This window comes from Cetorhinus maximus, chromosome 5 (genome assembly GCF_964194155.1).
Source record: "Cetorhinus maximus chromosome 5, sCetMax3.hap1.1, whole genome shotgun sequence".
In the NCBI taxonomy this organism is placed as follows: Eukaryota; Metazoa; Chordata; class Chondrichthyes; order Lamniformes; family Cetorhinidae; genus Cetorhinus; species Cetorhinus maximus.
In genome coordinates, this window is record NC_135883.1 from 167,439,670 (window position 1) to 167,456,939 (window position 17,270).

Sequence of the window (17,270 nt, forward strand, 5' to 3'; positions counted from 1 at the left end):
ACACCAGGCCAAAAGAAACCCCAAATAAATTCACTCCCTTAATTTTTCAAACTGTGAAAAGTGTGTGATGTGCTGGAATTATCTGAAAGGGATAATAATTACATTTCATGCACACCGGGGTTATATGTTAGGAAACTGTGCACTTCTGACCTCTGATTTTCTGATTATTTAATTTATAGAGAATCATTGAGTGTAAACGTGCAGTTTACCAACACTCACTCTGGTCACGATAAATTAAAGTGAAATGATGGGAACTCCTACCTAATGTACATTTGGCATCAGGAATTAAATCCACCAAGCTCATTTTTAGTTCATACGCATAAAACTGCACGTTACCTGGAACATGTAAGGTTCTGTGGCAGAAGAGAAATTTAAACTCTTGGACAGATGTTCTTCAGGATCATATTTTTTCAAATACCCTTTAATCATTACTGTTTTGGCTGTTCCCGGTTCTCCAGTCAGAAGTACTGCCTGCCATAATATCAAAAATATATGGGTTATATATAGAGGGTTATGTATCACTTAAACAATCAACATTTAAAAAAAATATAAAACTGTTCAACAACTAAGAACTAATTTTGAGCATTTAGAAAAATAAACATAATTCACCTCACGGTTTATATAAATGGACATGCCTGAGAAGTTTCCCTTACCAGCAGAGTTGATTGAGATGCATATAACTGAACCACACTAAAACATCCCAAGTTTGATTTCCAGAATTGAATCACCCAAGTTGACAGATTAGTAGAGAAGCAGGACTTCCCCCTTGTCCATGTTTTTCTGTCACTAACTTGCCAGATTTTCCTCCAAGGGCCCTAATTATGTATGTACTCCTCATGGTTTACAATCACTGGGAGGGTAGTAAGGCGGGCAATTTTCACATAGTTCTTTAGGCACTGAAGAGGTAAAGAGGATCTTTAAGTTGGATCTTAAGCTGCAATGCTGGTTTAATGCAATGCCACTTCTTGGTAAAGCAGTTGAATCCACTGCTAGGAATGACTACCTGAAGACTCATTGTGCAGTGGATTTCCACTTAAAATGCCTGATAATACTCATTTAGCAGGCTTTAGAGCATTTTTGGTGGCTAGCACTTCAACCATTCCCCACTACTGTGAGTGACCTGCTGCTTAGGACAAAACACATCAATTTCAAGTGGGTTCATTTATTGAGACTAGGCACATGAGAACAATTATACATAAGTATAAAGGTTGAAGGCATCAGAGCTATGAGTGTGTGCCCTGCTCAAAGCAAAAGTGAAACTAAGACTGGATCACATGACACATTTTACCTCTAGTGATTTCATGCTGCTATCCATCAAGGCATATTACAACATCCCCCTTTCTTTTTAAACATACTTTCCCTGCTTCCAAAGAAATATAACTATTTAAAGACATATTCATGCTTGGTTACCATTATGTAAGTGTATAGAACAGGTGAATCTATGAGTCTCTAAAGCGTAGAGGTAATCTGCTGTTATGCCCAGATCTTGTATTGGTAACCTTGTCTGGAGGTTTCTTTAATTGCTCACAGTGATCTGCGGAGTTGTCATTCTTGGATGTTGTTCTTGGTTGCATTTTGGAACTTGTCCTAGATGCAATAGGACTGTACGGTGGCTGAGGAGCTGGAATGGATCTGATTTGTCCCTGGTAATGCCTCATTGTTGCACCTTTGTGTGCAATGACTTCATAAGACCTTGGTTCTGAATAAATCCTTGTCACCTTGGCTGGTTGCTACTTACCTTCTGTGAGATCCTGAATGTGAACTTGTTGCCCAAACTGCAATTCTGTCACTACATTTTTATTGTGCATGTTGGTCATCTTTTCTTGCAGTTATAAAAGTCACTCTCAAGTTTCTGAGAGAGTAGAATGGGTAAGAATAGCTAAATTGTTACACGCTGAGCTCTACCAGTGATGCAATAGTAGCACTTAAAGACGTCACTCTCAGATGTAACATTGAAATGTGTAGATCTTGCTTGGTCTGTCTATATTTGAGAATTAGGGATTTCACCATGCAAATCATTCACTCAGCTATGCCATCAGATCTAGGGAAATGAGGAGAAGAAGTAGTGAGATCGATATTCTACTTGTCACATGTACCCTGAAATGGTTTATCAATAAATTGTGGACCGCTTTCTGTAATGACCTTTCTAGGCATACCAAATAAACTAAAAATAGCACTTCAGAGTGTGCGTGACAGCTATGCTTGATGTATTGTGCAATTATCGAATTATAGAGTACTTGGAAAGTAGTTGACAATGATGATGAAGTCAGTGCCATGGACATGAAAGAGATCAAATGCAATTTTGTATCAAGCATGGGTAGGAACTTCATGTGCAATCAATGGTGCTTTGTGCTGACTAGACATATGCTCTTGACATGTCTCACTCTTCTTGACAATGACTTCAATGCCAAATGTTCATATGCAACCAAGAGACTGTCTCAAATGTGAGTCTTCTCATCTGTTCTATGCCCATATGTGAATGATGAAGTTGTGGAAGTATATCTGGTCACAAAAATTCTGGCATGGAGACCTGTCTGCCTTTAAAAGCAATTCCCCAGGAGATGCCGAGCTCATCCCAATAAGGACAAAATGATCTCGTGATCATGGACATACTAAATTGAATCAAGCCATCCTTCACTGATGGTTTTCCACTGTTTCTGTAGTGTAGAATCTTTCGCCCTTTCTTCCTGTAGTTTGTCACAAAACTATCATTTTTCATAATATTATTGTAAGCTTGAGTGTGGATGGTTCTGTTTGTGTGACAGGTTTAATTAGACTAGAGACAGTTAGACTACAGGATTGAAATTATCAAAAGGGTAGGTGTAAAACAGACTTTTGAAATGGAGATGGATAAGCTAGGATCAGGGTTCCACAGATAGGCTGTGAAGGAAATTTGGATTTTTAGATAAGTGAAGGGGTTGTTTGATTTTCAAAGGGATGGTGAAATGTTTACAACTAACATGATAAATAGGGCAAAGTTATTACATTTATTTTTCCCAAAAGGAAAAAGACTATATCGACAACATGAGTACCATGTCGGCCTTGGCCATTTGACCCAGAAGGTAGCCTTAGCCTTTGAGCACTCCCCCCACGTCTTGCTGTCGTTACTGCATTGGTCATTTGGCGCATGCTGGGTGGGCAAACAGATAGTGACCATGCTTACATCAGCCTTAATGGTTGAGGAGAAGATGGGTTCTACCCGCAGCATATGTTGGTGTTTGTCGCATTTGAGTAGTCTGGGGGCAACCTGCAGGGGAGGCAGCTAGACACATACTCAGAACTGCAACACATGTCTTATTGATGGTGATGAGATGGTGGAAGGGGAGCCTCAAGGTGTCATGGCCAAGAGCCATCTGCTGGCCTCGGCGCCGCACCTAGTTGCGCCTCCTTGCCATGGGCGCTAAGACCCGTGTGTTATTCAAAGTGACGAATGCCGAATGTGTCCAAGGTGGCCGTTGGGGGAGGGGTTTGGGAGCAGCCATACTATCTTCTGGTGACTGATCACCAGTAGTGTGGACAGGAGCTGCTGGAGGCCTCAGATGGGCCACTGTGGTTGGGGTGCAGCATGCGCGTGCAGAGTACATGAGTGATCAGCCTCAATAAACGCTCTTCCCTGTTCTGCAGGCAAAAACAGAACACAACAGCCAGGAGCGTTTGCAGACTGATGATGGGCACGCCATGCTGCAGCATGTCACCAACTTTGAGGAGCAGGCCATGGAGCTGGGGAGGAGGCAGGCAGCCGGGCCGCAGGTGTCGGCGAAGCTGGGGTCCAGAGGCCAGGTATTTGAGGCCCACAGTCCCATCCACTCTGTCTTCCCACCATCCAAGGCACTGATGATTGCTGCAATCGTTAATGCAGCAACACTGCTCATTTACAGACTGATACAGTCAGACGTGTGGGTCATACACAAAGGTCCCTCGGCCCCTTGAGGATGCGCGTCTCTAGCACCTTCCAAAGTCGCCTTATCCCATTTGTGACCATTATCCCCATGGCCTAACATGCCATGCCATTGCTGCTGCACATCCAAAGACTTATTACATCTTAGGAGGGTTTGTACCTCCACCACCCTTTCAGCCAGTGCGTCCAACATTACTCTGTCCAAAAGGTCCTCAGCACCTCACCTGTCAACCTCATGGCACTCAACTTAAATAAATGCCACCACGTTAGTCATCCCTGCACCAAGGGGAAATGTTGCCTTCTGTCCACCCATTCTATGCCCCTCCTAACGGTATGAAGGTCAATACTGTGATCTGTCAATCTCCTGTGCTCCACGGCAAATGTCACAAGTGTATGCAATGTTTCCTCATCACTCCAACTCTCCAGGCCAGCATGCATCCTGGTCAGGAACCTCTGTACTCTCTCCACTCCAATGCCATCCCTCCCATGAAGCGCAGGTCACAACTGAATGCAGAAGTGTAGCTGTGGCCTCGACAGCGTTTTCTGCACTTGCAACATGACCTCCCTTTTCCTCCATTCTATTCTTCGGCTAATAAAGGCAAGTCTGGCTTTTACCTTGTTAAATGCCTTATGTTCCTGTTCTGCTATCTTAACGGGTCTGTCCAGCAAGGTCCCTGTAATCGTCCTGGTTTTCCATGGTCCTACCACTTCTCCTGTATTCCCATACCTTGTTTGTCTTGCCCAAGTGCTAAACCTCACACTTATCCACATAACTTTCCATGTGGCATTCCTTAGGCCATCTGACCAGCCTGTCTGTATGCGCATGTAATGCTTGGGCCTCCTCTTGACTATTTACCACCCCACCAATGTTGGTCTCCTTAGGTTCTTGAAGGTTGAGCGCATTATGAGCCGGGGGGGGAAAGGGATGAATGGCGTTATTGACTGAACGCGAACTGATGCACTGTCCTTGTTGTTAATGTCAGCATCACCACCGCATGGCCGCCAGCACAAAGTCCAGAGCCCCCCCTCCACACCTGAGGGGCATCACTTGCAACTTGCATCACGTCATTTCAGCGAGCCAGGCACCAGCGCAGCTACTACCACATCAGTGGGGATTATAATGTCGGCTAGTGTCCCAAGGCACAGTGGAGAGGGCATTTCACAATCGCTGGAGGAGTTGGCACGGACAGAGAGTGCTGATGGTGCCAGCAGCTGGAGGACTGCAGGGTTCCAGGCACATTCTGAGACGGGCAGTGATGATGTGCTTCTGGAGATGTCTGCCATGCAGCAGCTGCAGGACAAGTGGCCAGGTGCGTGGGAGCATCTGGCAGGGTTGCATGAGGGTGTGCTTCACTTGGTCTCTGTGGTGGAGGAATCCAGGCAGAGTGTCAGTGATGGCATGACAGAGCTTCAGGCTTCCTCCATTGAGAGATTGGCGACTCTCATGGAGAGGGGCTTCCAACAGATTGATAATCATCTGATTGGGTTACGCTCTGACCTGCAAGCCCTCACAGTGCTAATGGCCACAGGTGGTCATTGGCAATGTGGGAGATGTTCTGGGCACCAAGTGTCCCAGCTCGCTGCTCGGTGAGCAGGGAGGTCCAATGTGACCTCACGTTGGTGCAGCAGCTGCCTGTCATTGCTGCGAGCTCCTCTCAGGGTGCTCCGGATGAGGGCAGTAGCTCCTCCGCCTTTCTGCTAGTGACCGTTGCACCGTTGCATCCGTTGAGGCTGCGACAACTGGGGAGGTGCCAGTTCTGGAACTGGCCACTCCCTCCCAGGCAGGGCCAGCACAGACTCCACGGGCCAGAGGACATCCGCCAAGGTCATCGAGGCCAACAGGACAGCAGAGTCAGCAGGCTGTCTGACCAGCCACTCCAAGCGATGGGGCGGCAACCAGATGTAGCGCCCGCAAACGTAAACATAAGGCACGTTAGGCACTCCGTGGGTTTGTTACTGGTGATTTTGTGTTGGCCCCAGATTAGGGAATGTTTGATTCGCAACGTCAAAGTGATGTTTGTTCATTTTTTTGGTGGCAATAAAGTCCACATTTATGACCATGGCTGAGGGTGTCTCCTTTGTGCTGCATTTGTCTGTTTCACAGACATATCATGAGTGTTTGAGTGGACATTGATGTTTATGTACTAAGCCCTTAGTTGCAGCTGATGAGGTGGAAGATGTAGCACCTAAGTGCCACGTGTGGAAGCGCCAGGCAGTGCTGGTCCTGCAGATCCATTTGTGTGGAGCTAGCTGAAGGTTCATTGGATTAAAGTGTCCCAGATGTCCCTACCTCCTTGGTGTCGTTGCAGGTCGGCGTGCTGCCCCTCATCATTGCCCTGTGCTTCCTCATCTTCAGAGCCACTGCTGGATTCATCATGTGCAGCCGCATCCACTGCATCAAGGTCTTCATCGTCAACTGCATCCCCCCTTTCCAGCGCAAGATTGTGCAGAGTGCAGAATGCTACCACTATCACAGAGACACGATCTGCGGGGGTGCTGGGTGTGCCCCCTGAGCGGTCCAGGTATCAGAAGCGCATCTTGAGAAGACCGATGGCTCTCTCCGCCACAGCCCTTGTGGTGCCCCGGCTCCTATCGTACCGCTGCTCAGCTTCTGTTCTTGGATGTCAGAGAGGCGTCATGAGCCACCTTCTGAGGGGATAGCCCTTGTCATCCAGCAGCCATCCATCCAGTCGAGCCAGAGCACTGAAGAGCCCTGGCACCAGAGAGTGTCTGAGGATGTAGGCGTCAAGGGAGCTGCCTGGGTACCTAGCACAGACTTGTAGAACCTGCATCCTGTGATCACGCACTATCTGCACGTTCATGGAGTGGAAACCCTTCCTGTTGATGAAGGCACCGGGCTCACCTGCTGGCATCTTGATGGCCACATGTGTACAGTCTATAGCACCCTGGACGTAGGGGAAGCCAGTAATGGCCGCAAAACCTCTGGCTCGCTGTGCCTGACTTGCCTGGTCACAGCGGAAGTGGATGAAGGTCAATGCACGTCTGAACAGAGCGTCTATAACCTGCTTGACACAAGTGTGGACAGCTGATTGGGAGACACCGCAAAGATCACCCACCGAGCCCTGGAAGGAGCCTGAGGCATAGAAGTTGAGGGCAACTGTGACCTTCAGAACCGCTGGTATGGGATGTCCGCCCACACAGTTAGGAGAGATCTCAGGGCCAATCACCTGACAGATGTAGTTGACATCGGAGCCAGTCGGAGCCTCCTTCGCACTGCACCTCAGTCATATTGAGGTCGCTGCTTCGCCGCCTGTATACCCTGGCAGCAGGATAGTGGCATCTTCTGTGGCCCCTTCCACCTTGGACAACCTCTTGGCCTTGTGCCCCTTGTGCCTGCGCCTGACCTCCAAAAGGTGGCTCCCCTGGAGGCTGATTGTCCACTCCTGGCCTCCTCCTTATTCTATCCCTCCCTTCCTCTTCAGAGGAGCTGCCTCCAGTGGAGATGTCAGAACCCATACCCAGGCTAAATGGAGGCCTCCGGAAAGCTGCAGGCCCAATAAACATTACTGTCTGCAGACTGGTGAGCTGAAGCTTCAAAGTACAGAGAAAGCTGTTGGAAATCAGTCTGAACTGCTAACAATCACACAGGCAAGTTTAAAACACTTTCTGCAATAAATACTTCACATAAAATATTAACAAACCCTCTGAGCCCACATATCCCGCCCGTGGTTGAGGTTTGTTAAAAAGTCACTTACCCGCCTGCCCATTGCGCCCGTGCCGAAGATCGCACGTGCGCCTCAAAATCGGTGTCGATTGCCAAGTTAAGGGCCTTAACAAGGCCTTTAATTAATGGCGGGTGCGTGTTGCGCTTCAGCCCGCCCAGCTAAATATCGCGATGGCGCGTGCTGATGTCGGGCCGCTCGCCCGATGTCAGCGCGCGACATTTTAAGCGCTGACCTGCGGGGTCCGCCACCCGCACGTCATACATAAAATTCTGCCCAATAAGCCATCGGGTGGTTGTAATTTTGTACCATCTCTGGTAAAGCATGACCACCAGATCCTTTTAGCAAGGGATTCCGGGGCTGGCAGATTAGTAACAAGGGCCATACTTTGCTCCTGATTCCCCTCCAGCATCTGACCATGTGTGAACAGAAAGCAGAACATTGGCATCCTGGAACAATGTTTCCACTTCCTGGAGCATTCGGAATAGAGGTGGGAGCTGTCCAACATTTGTTGCAGCATCTTGACATGTTTATGGTAGTCTGTGCATCTTCCACAACCGTACTCTTGAGGGTGAAGCCATTGTCACCAGGCCTTTGGAAGTTACCTTGGGAGGTGAATAGCAAAGGAGGAAGATGAGGAGGAAGAAGCGGGAAGGAGAAGACATTGGAGACCACTTCTCCCTAGAAGGACTATTTGTGAGCAGATCATTAAGGCAGAAGTTTTGGGCCCCTTCAAGGTTGGAAGCAGTCGTGAATGGTGGTGGACAATTAAACAACGCACTGGGGAGGAGCATCCACAAATATCCCCATCCTCAATGATGGGGGAGCCCAGCACATCGGTAGGATTTGTAACAATCTTCAGCCAGAAGTGCCGAGTGGATGATTCATCTTTGCATCCTCTGAACGTCCCCAGCATCACAGATGCCAGTTTTCAACCAATTCGATTCACTCCATGTGATATCAAGAAATGGCTGAAGGCACTGGATACTGCAAAGGCTATGGGCCCTGACAACATTCCAGCAATAGTACTGAAGACTTGTGCTCCAGAGCTTGCCGTGCCTCTAGCCAAGCTGTTCCAGTACAGCTACAAGACTGGCACCTACCCGGCTATGTGGAAAATTGCCCAGGTATGTCCAGTACACAAAAAGCAGGACAAATCCAGCCCGGCCAATTACCACTCCATCAGTCTACTCTCGATCATCAGTAAAGTAATGGAAGGGGTCATCAACAGTACTACCAAGTGGCACTTGCTTAGAAATAACCTGCTCACTGACACCCAGTTTGGCTTCCACCAGAGCCACTCAGCTCCTAACCTCATTAAAGCCTTAGAGATGAGAGTGACTGCACTTGGCATCTGAACCACATTTGACTGAGTGTAGCATCAAGGAGCCCTAGCAAAACTGGAGTCAATGGGAATCAAGGGAAAAACTCTCCACTGGTTGGAGGCATACCTAGCACAAAGGAAGATGGTTGTGGTTGTTGAAGGTCAGCCATCTCAGCTCCAGGACATCACTGCAGGAGTTCCTCAGGGTAGTGTCCTCACCCCAACCATCTTCAGCTGCCTCATCAGTGACCTTCCTTCCATCATAAGTTCAGAAGTGAGGATGTTTGCTGATGATTGCACAATGTTCAACACTATTCGTGACTTCTCAGATAATGAAGCAGTCGACATCCAAATGCAGCAAGACCTGGACAATAGCCAGGCCTGGGCTGGCAAGTGGCAAGTAATATTCGCGCCACACAAGTGCCAGGCAATGACCATCTCCAACAAGAGAGAATCCTACCATCGCCCCTTGATGTTCAATGGCATTACCATCACTGAATCCCCCGCTTTCAACATCTTGACCTATTGACCAGAAACTGAACTGGACTAGCCATATAAATACTGTGGCTATAAAAGCAGGCCAGAGGCTCGGAATCCTGTGACGAGTAACTCACCTCCCGACTACCCAAATCCTGTCCACCATTCACAAGGCACCAGTCAGGAGTGTGATGGAATACTCCCCACTTGCCTGGATGAGTGCAGCTCCCACAAAACTCAAGAAGCTTGACACTGTCCAGGACAAAGCAGCCCGCTTGATTGGCACCCCTTCCACAAACATTCACTCCCTCCACCACCAATGCACAGTAACAGGAATGTGTACCATCTGCAAGATGTACTGCAGGAATTCATGAAGGCTCCTTAGACAGCACCTTCCAAACCCATGACCACTGGTATCTTGAAGGACAAAGGCAGCAGATAGATGGGAACATCACCACCTGGAAGTTCCCCTCCCAGTCACTCACCATCCTGACTTGGAAATGTATCACCGTTCCTTCAGTGTCACTGGGTCAAAAACCTGTAACTCCCTTCCTAGCAGCACTGTGGGTCTACCTACCCATATGGACTGCAGTGGTTCAAGAAAGCAGCTCACCACCGCCTTCTCAAGGGCAACTAGGGATGGGCAATAAATGCTGGCCCAGCCAGGGAAGCCCACATCCCATGAATGAATAAAAAGGTATGGAATCACTGTCTGAGAGTGTTCATTTGAAAGCATTTGAAAGAGAATTAGACTGTTTTCTGAAAATCAAGAATGTGCAGGGTTATGGGGAGAAGGCAGGAGAATGGCACTAAGGGAATTGCTCATTTGGAGAGTGTTGCCGACACGATGGGCTGAATGGCCTCCCTCTGCGCTGTGTGATTCTGTGACATGGTGCACTTGGATTTCCAAAGGGCACTTGATAAGCTGCCACATCAAAGGTTACTACACAAAAGAAGAGTTCATGTTGTAGGGGGTAACATATTAGGATAAAGGATTTGTTAGTTAACAAGAAGCAGAGAATAGGGATAAATGAGTCATTTTTGGGTTGGCAAGATGTAACTAATGGAGTGCCACAAGAATCAGTGCTGGGGCCCCAACTATTTACAATCTATATCAATGACTTGGATGAACAGACCAAATGTAACAGAAAGGTAGATGGAGAAAAAATATTTACGCAGGGAATATTTAGGACTGGGGAGCATTGTCAAAAATTTGAGCTACATCTTTCAGGACTGAAATTAGGGAACAATTCTAGATGTAAAGGGTGTTAGGCATTGGAAGTCTTATTTGCAACTGGCAATTGATGTTAGATCAATTGTTAATTATAAAACTGAGATTTATATATTTTGTTAATCAAAACTATTAAGGGGTATGGGGAAAATGCAGATACATGGAAACACGTTGCAGATCAGCCATAATATTGAATGATAGAACAGGCTAAATGCCTCATGTTTTATTGTGCCATGTAGGCTCTAATTGCTTTCACCATAGCTACTGATACCTGTATCCATTGCATCATGCAGGCTCTGTTCAGTAATCTATGATCCAGCAGATTACTTGGATTGTTGAGTCACTGTACCAGAGGAGTGGTTGTGGTTCCATGGAACACATACCTACCTTACTCTCTCTGGAAAACAGTATTCATGCTTCCATCAGTGCCACTCCACCTTGCCTCTCAGTCAACCAGCCCAGACTGCTATATCCATGTGAGATTGTGCTGTCCAAAGCCTCACCCTCAAGATCCAGAGCTGTTTTAGCTCACCCAGCAAGGCAATATATGCTGGCCTAGCCAGTGATACCCACATCAAATGAATGAATAAAAAAAAGGCCATTTGCAGTCTCCTCCAGTGAAAGTCAGTAGTTTTCCACAAGCCATGCTGCAGCCACTGGGATAGAACTGCTTTGGGGTGCTAGACAATACAAAGGCACCCACAAGACAAACACTAAAGGAATGCACAAGAGTGAATAGTTCATTACTGGATTCATCACTGGAAACACTGTTGAATAAAGTTGTTATGAAATGCTTCTTTCGGTTGGTGGCTTTTACTTCAGGATTTTGGCCAAAAGAGTACTGTGATGGTATGTAGCAAGAGAGATTGACAGGTGGGAAATTGTGGAGCAAGGGTGATGTGGGCCTGGGATTTCATGGGAACTGTGGGCAGAATTTTCACTTTGGGGGGTGGAAAACAGGGGTAGGGACTGTCTCTAGGTGTCAATTCCGTGACATGAGGAAACATACAAACATACCTACGGACATGCGAATTAGGAACAGGCATAGGCAATTCTCCCCTTGAGCTTGCTTTACCATTTGATAAGATCATGGCTCATCTGGTTAAGTGAACCATCTCTGAACTACTTCAAATGATATTATATCCATTCTCAAGTAAGGAGACGTAAACTGTACATAGTACTCCACATGTGGTCTCACCAACACCTTATACAATTGTAGCCAAATTTCCCTATTTTTATGTTCCATACACCTTGCAATAAACACCAACATTCCATTTGCCCTCTTAATCACTTGATCTACCTGCATACTAACTTTTCCTGATTCATGTACCAGGACACCCAGATTCCTCTGTACCTCCGAGTTTTACAATCTTTCTCCATTTAGAGAATATACTGTTTTTCTATTATATCTGTCAGATTGGACAAGTTCACATTTTCCCACGTTATACTTCATCTGCCAGTTTTTTGCCCACTCACTTAAGCAATCTACAAATGATTTAGATAGGTTATGTCCTCCTCACAATTTACTTACCGACTTATCTTTGCATCATCAGCAAATTTAGCAACCATACATTTGGTCCCTTCATCCAAGTCATTTATACAGATTGTAAATAGTTGAGCCTCCTGAACCCTGTGACACTCCACCGGTTACAACTTGGCAACATATAAAACCACGGATTTATCACTACTCTCTGCATCCTGTTAGCCAACCAATTCTCTATCCATGATAATATGTTATTCCCTACACCATAAGCTCTTATTTTGTGTAGTAACCTTTGATGTGGCACTTCATCAAATGCCTTTTGGAAATCCAAATACACCACATCTACAGGTTCCCTTTATTAACGTTGCTTGTTACTTTCTCAAAGAACTGTAATAAATTAGTCAAGCATGGTTTTTCTTTCACTATATTGACTCTGCCTAATTGCATTAAGATTTTCTAAGTGCCCTGCTATAACCTTAATAATAGATTCTAGCATTTTCCCTGTGACAGATGTTAGGTTAACTGGCCTGTAATTACCTGCTTTTTGTCTCCTTCCTTTATTGAATAGAGGAATTACATTTGCAGTTTTTTCAATCTGATTGGACCTTTCCAGAATCTAGGCAATTTGGAAAATTACAACCAATACATCTACTATCTCTGCAGCCGCTTCTTTTAGGATCCTAGGATGAAGTCCATCAGGTCCTGGTGACTTGTCAGCCTTTAGTTCTAATAGTTTTCTCAGTACCCTTTTCTTAGTAATTGTAATTGTTTTATGTTCCTCCCTCCCTTTCACCTACTGATTTATAAATATTTCTGGGATGTTAATTGTGTCTTCTATAGTGAAAATAGAGACAAAAATCTGTTCAATACTTCCACCATTTCCTCATTTCCCATTATTAATTCCCCAGACTTATTCTCTACAGGCCACATGCTGGCTTTAGTTTTCCATTTTTAAATACTTATAAAAACTCTTACTATCAGTGTTTATATTTTGAGCTAGCTTTCTCTCAGACTTTAATTTCTCTCTCATTGTTAAGTCATTCTTTGCTGGTTTTTAAATTCTGTCCACTCTTCTGACAGACCACTTATCTTTTCAGAATTTATATGCCTTCTCTTTCAATTTGCCACTATCTTTAACTTCTTTAGTTAGCCATGGATAGTGCATTTGTCCCCTAGAGTCTCTCTTTCTCACTGGAATGGATCTTTGCTGAATGTTATGAAATGTCTCATTAAATGTCCGCCACTACATTTCTACTTACCTAGCCCTTAACATACTTTCCTAGTTTACTTTAGCCAGCTCCGTCATCAAACCCTTGTACTTGCCTTTATTTAAATTTAAAACACTAATCTTAGACCCAGTCTTCACTTCCTCAAACTGAATGCAAAATTCAATCAAGATATGATCACTGCTACCTCAAGGCACCTTTCCAATGGGGTCGGGGAGGTATTCAGATAGTTAGAGGACAGTAAGGTTGAGTCGGACCATAGCTGGGTTGGGTCAGGAGGGGTAGTCAGATGGTTAGGGAGTGGTCAGGAAATAGTCAGATGGGTCAGGAGGTAGTCGGATGGTTCGGGAGTAGTGAATGGGAAATATGCAAAAAGCAGAACAGGTTGGTAAAGCAGATAGTAGCAGCTACAAGTATGGAGTAAAGTAAATCAAATTCTGCACAAAGTTTTACAATTATTTTAGGAGAGAGAGGGTGTAGGACAAAAAAAAAGCCTTTTGACATAATTTTTAAGCTTGACATTCAACCAGCATGCCTTAGGAAACTAGGAATAGTACTGATGGGCTAAATGCTTTTTGTCAGTCTTTTAAAATTAAACTTACTGAACTTGCCAACCCAAGAGACGAAAACAACTGTTAATGAGAGAAACAAAAGAGATACTACAGGCCAGCAAAATACACTAGTGCTTTAGTTTACAAAGACTTGGCCTTGGATTGAAATAATGTGAAGCACAGTCTTCCAACAAAACATAAACATATTTTGGGGTGAGTATTTTAAGTAGTGAGCCTGCAAGTGGTAAAGATGTTAGTAGGGAATAAGAGAGCGGTATTTCTATTCAAACAGCTCTATTTATGCCATTGAACTTTTTCTGGCATTGCAATCATATCCTGGGTGCTAACCTGCTGGAATTGACAGGCTCTGTGGCTACTTCCCACTGTCTCCTAAGCTGGTGTCCCAGGAGAGAAGATGATGCCCCTCCTTCTGTCCATTATCCTGCGGGCCTCGAAGACAGCATCAAATACCTTGGCTACCATCTCAATGTTGCTGCATCTATTAACTGTTAACCATTGTTTTCTACCTACAGCTGACAGAATGCACCTCCTTTATCCATTATCCAAATCCCCTGACAGGGAAGCAGACACACAATGAGCACCACTGAAACACCGCACTAGCTGGCACCTGTGTAACTATAATTGACAGGCAGCATGAAACACAGTGAGCATCCTGTGCTTCCATTTCCAGGAAAAATCAGATTTCTAGCCATGTATACTACATGTATCAGACATAACATCAAAGATCTTTTACTATGCACTTACCTTATTTTGTTTAGCGATGATGTCCACAAGAAAGTTAGTCCTAACATTGTCAACATTTGGTACTAGGATTGAATTATAGTCTGGCACACTGTCAGTTGGATACAGGTATTCCTGAACCCAAACTCTCCAGTGCTGCCATTCACCTGATAAAACAAAGCAGAATACTGTTCAAACAAGGAAGTTATGCTGCAATTCAGTCTAAATGTTGAATTATCCCTAGTCATTATGACCTGCCTTAAAATGTACATAGAAATATTTCTAGATTTTTTTTTGAAGCATTGAAATGAATCACTTTGAAACTTTAAACTTGTCTGGAGTGATGCGAAACATTTGTTAAACATGGTGAGGTGAGAGTGACTGGCCTTGACATCAAGGCCACGTTTGACCGAGTGTGGCATCAAGGGGCCCCAGCAAAACTGGAGTCAATGGGAATAAGGGAAAACCCTCCGCTGGTTGGAGTCATACCTAGCACAAAGGAATGTGGTTGTAGTTGTTGGCGCTCAAGCATCTCAGTTCCAGGACATCACTGCAGGAGTTCCTCAGGGTAGCGCCCTCGGCCCCACCATCTTCAGCTGTTTCATCAATGACCTTCCTTCCATCATAAAATCAGAAGCGGGGATGTTCACTGATGATTGCACAATGTTCAGCACCATTTACAATTCCTCAGATACCGAAGAAGTTCGTGTCCATATGCAGCAAGACTTGGACAACATGCAGGCTTGGGCTGACAAGTGGCAAGTAACATTTGCGCCACACAAATGCCAAGCAATCACCATCTCCAACGAGAGAGATTTTAACCATCTCGCCTTGACATTTAATGCGGCTATCATTGCTGAATCCCCCACTACCAACATCCTGGTGTTACCATTGACCAAAAAGTGAATTGTACCAGCCATATAAATACTGTAGCTATAAGAGCAGGCCAGAGGCTGGGAATTCTGTGGCGAGTAATTCACCTCCTCACTTCCCAAAGCCTGTCCACCATCTACAGGGCACAAGTCAGGAGTGTGATGGAATACTCTCCACTTGCCTGGTTGAGCGCAGCTCCACCAACACTCAAGAAGCTCAACACCATCCAGGACAAAGCAACCACTTGATCCACCACCTGAAGCATTCACTCCCTCCACCACCGACGCACAGTGGCATCAGTGTGTACCATCTACAAGATGCACTCCAGCAACTCACAAAGGCTACTTCAACAGTACCTTCAAAACCCATGACCTCTGCCACAAGGACAAGCAGCTGATATATGGGAACACCTGCAGGTTCCCCTACAAGCCTCACACCATCCTGAATTGGAACTACATCGCCGTTCCTTCACTGTCGCTGGATCAAACTCCTAGAATTCTTTGCCTAACAGCACTGTGGGTGCAGCTCACCACCACCTTCTCACGGGCAATTAGTGATGAGCAATAAATGCTGGCCTAGCCAGTGATGCCCACATCCCATGAATTAATGACTGAAAGAAAAAAGGTCCAATGAACCTTTCTCACTCCAATGGTAATGAGTTGTGTAATTATTTAGCAGGAAAGGGCATTAAAGAAATTACTATAAATTGCTTCAAGCAACAATTAGACGCACAGAAGAAGGAAAATATAAAAGCAAAATATTGCGATTTTAGGCTGAATCTTACTGGTCATGTGGAGGTGGGGTTGGAGGTTGGGAATAGTGGGGAAGTTGCTTTGGAATGGTTCTCTGACATATTCCTGCTGCTGGGGAGATTTCCCAGGGTCAGGCTGCTAATAGGATTGGCTGTCCTCTATACATACATGGTCAGCCAGCTGGGGCAGTTAAGGCTATGATTATGAACAATGAACTAGTGGAACTAGTGAGCCATCTCATTGGAGGCAGCCTGAGGGCCATCAGAGCCAGAGACTTCATACTCTAATGACAGGGTCGCATGGATGAAAAAACAAAATTGCAGTCACTTTCGACCATCCGGAGGGATGGCTCCTCCATCCCAATATCCCTACTGGCTTCAGTACTCAGTGCAGACCTTCTGTGTTGGCCTGCAGGGACACCTGTATGTTGAGGTGTCCTCACAGCCCCAGGATGCCTCTGCAGTGCCCCTCTCCCAGTGGGTTGCTGAAGCTTAAAACTCTAATCGGGCCTTCAGCATCAGGAGCCCACCCACCATCTTTAATAGGATGGTCAGCATTGAGGCAGCCAATTAGGACACTGCCTCCCAGAAGATTGTGCCACCTGTTTCATTGCCTCCATGTGCACAAGAGACCCCCATTCGGTCCTGAGATTGGGGTTACAAAGCCTGCTGGAAAATCCAGCCCATTAACTTGGTTTGTCTCATTACTGAAGAAGAATATAATTGGAGGGCAGGTCAGAGGGAAGGAAGTTTCATTTGATTACTTTTTCTTGTTATTAATCCTTTTTTATTTTATTTTCTTTCTTGGGATGTGAGCATCACTGGCAAGGCCAGCATTTATTGGCCATCTCTTATAGCCGCTGAGAAGCTGGTGGTGAACTGCCTTCATTAAACCCCTGCAGTTCATGTGGTGTAGATGCATCCCACAGTGCTTAGGGAGGGAGTTCAATGATTTTGACTCAGCAACAGTGAAGGAACAATGGTACAGCTCCATGTCAGAATAGGGAAATTTTGGTGGTGGCATTACTATAC

The 17,270-nt window shown here is 45.6% G+C and overlaps 1 protein-coding gene across 1 annotated transcript in view; it reads right to left on the reverse strand.

Annotated features, from left to right (window-relative positions):
* LOC144681151 (dynein axonemal heavy chain 8-like) overlaps nt 1-17,270 on the reverse strand; it is a 1,659,468-nt gene that overhangs the window by 201,650 nt on the left and 1,440,548 nt on the right. The window contains exons 53-54 of the mRNA XM_078542878.1: nt 14,639-14,781; nt 337-471 (exon numbers count right to left, since the gene is read on the reverse strand). Of these exons, the coding sequence (XP_078399004.1) occupies nt 337-471; nt 14,639-14,781 (278 nt within the window). The remainder of the gene's footprint in view (nt 1-336; nt 472-14,638; nt 14,782-17,270) is intronic.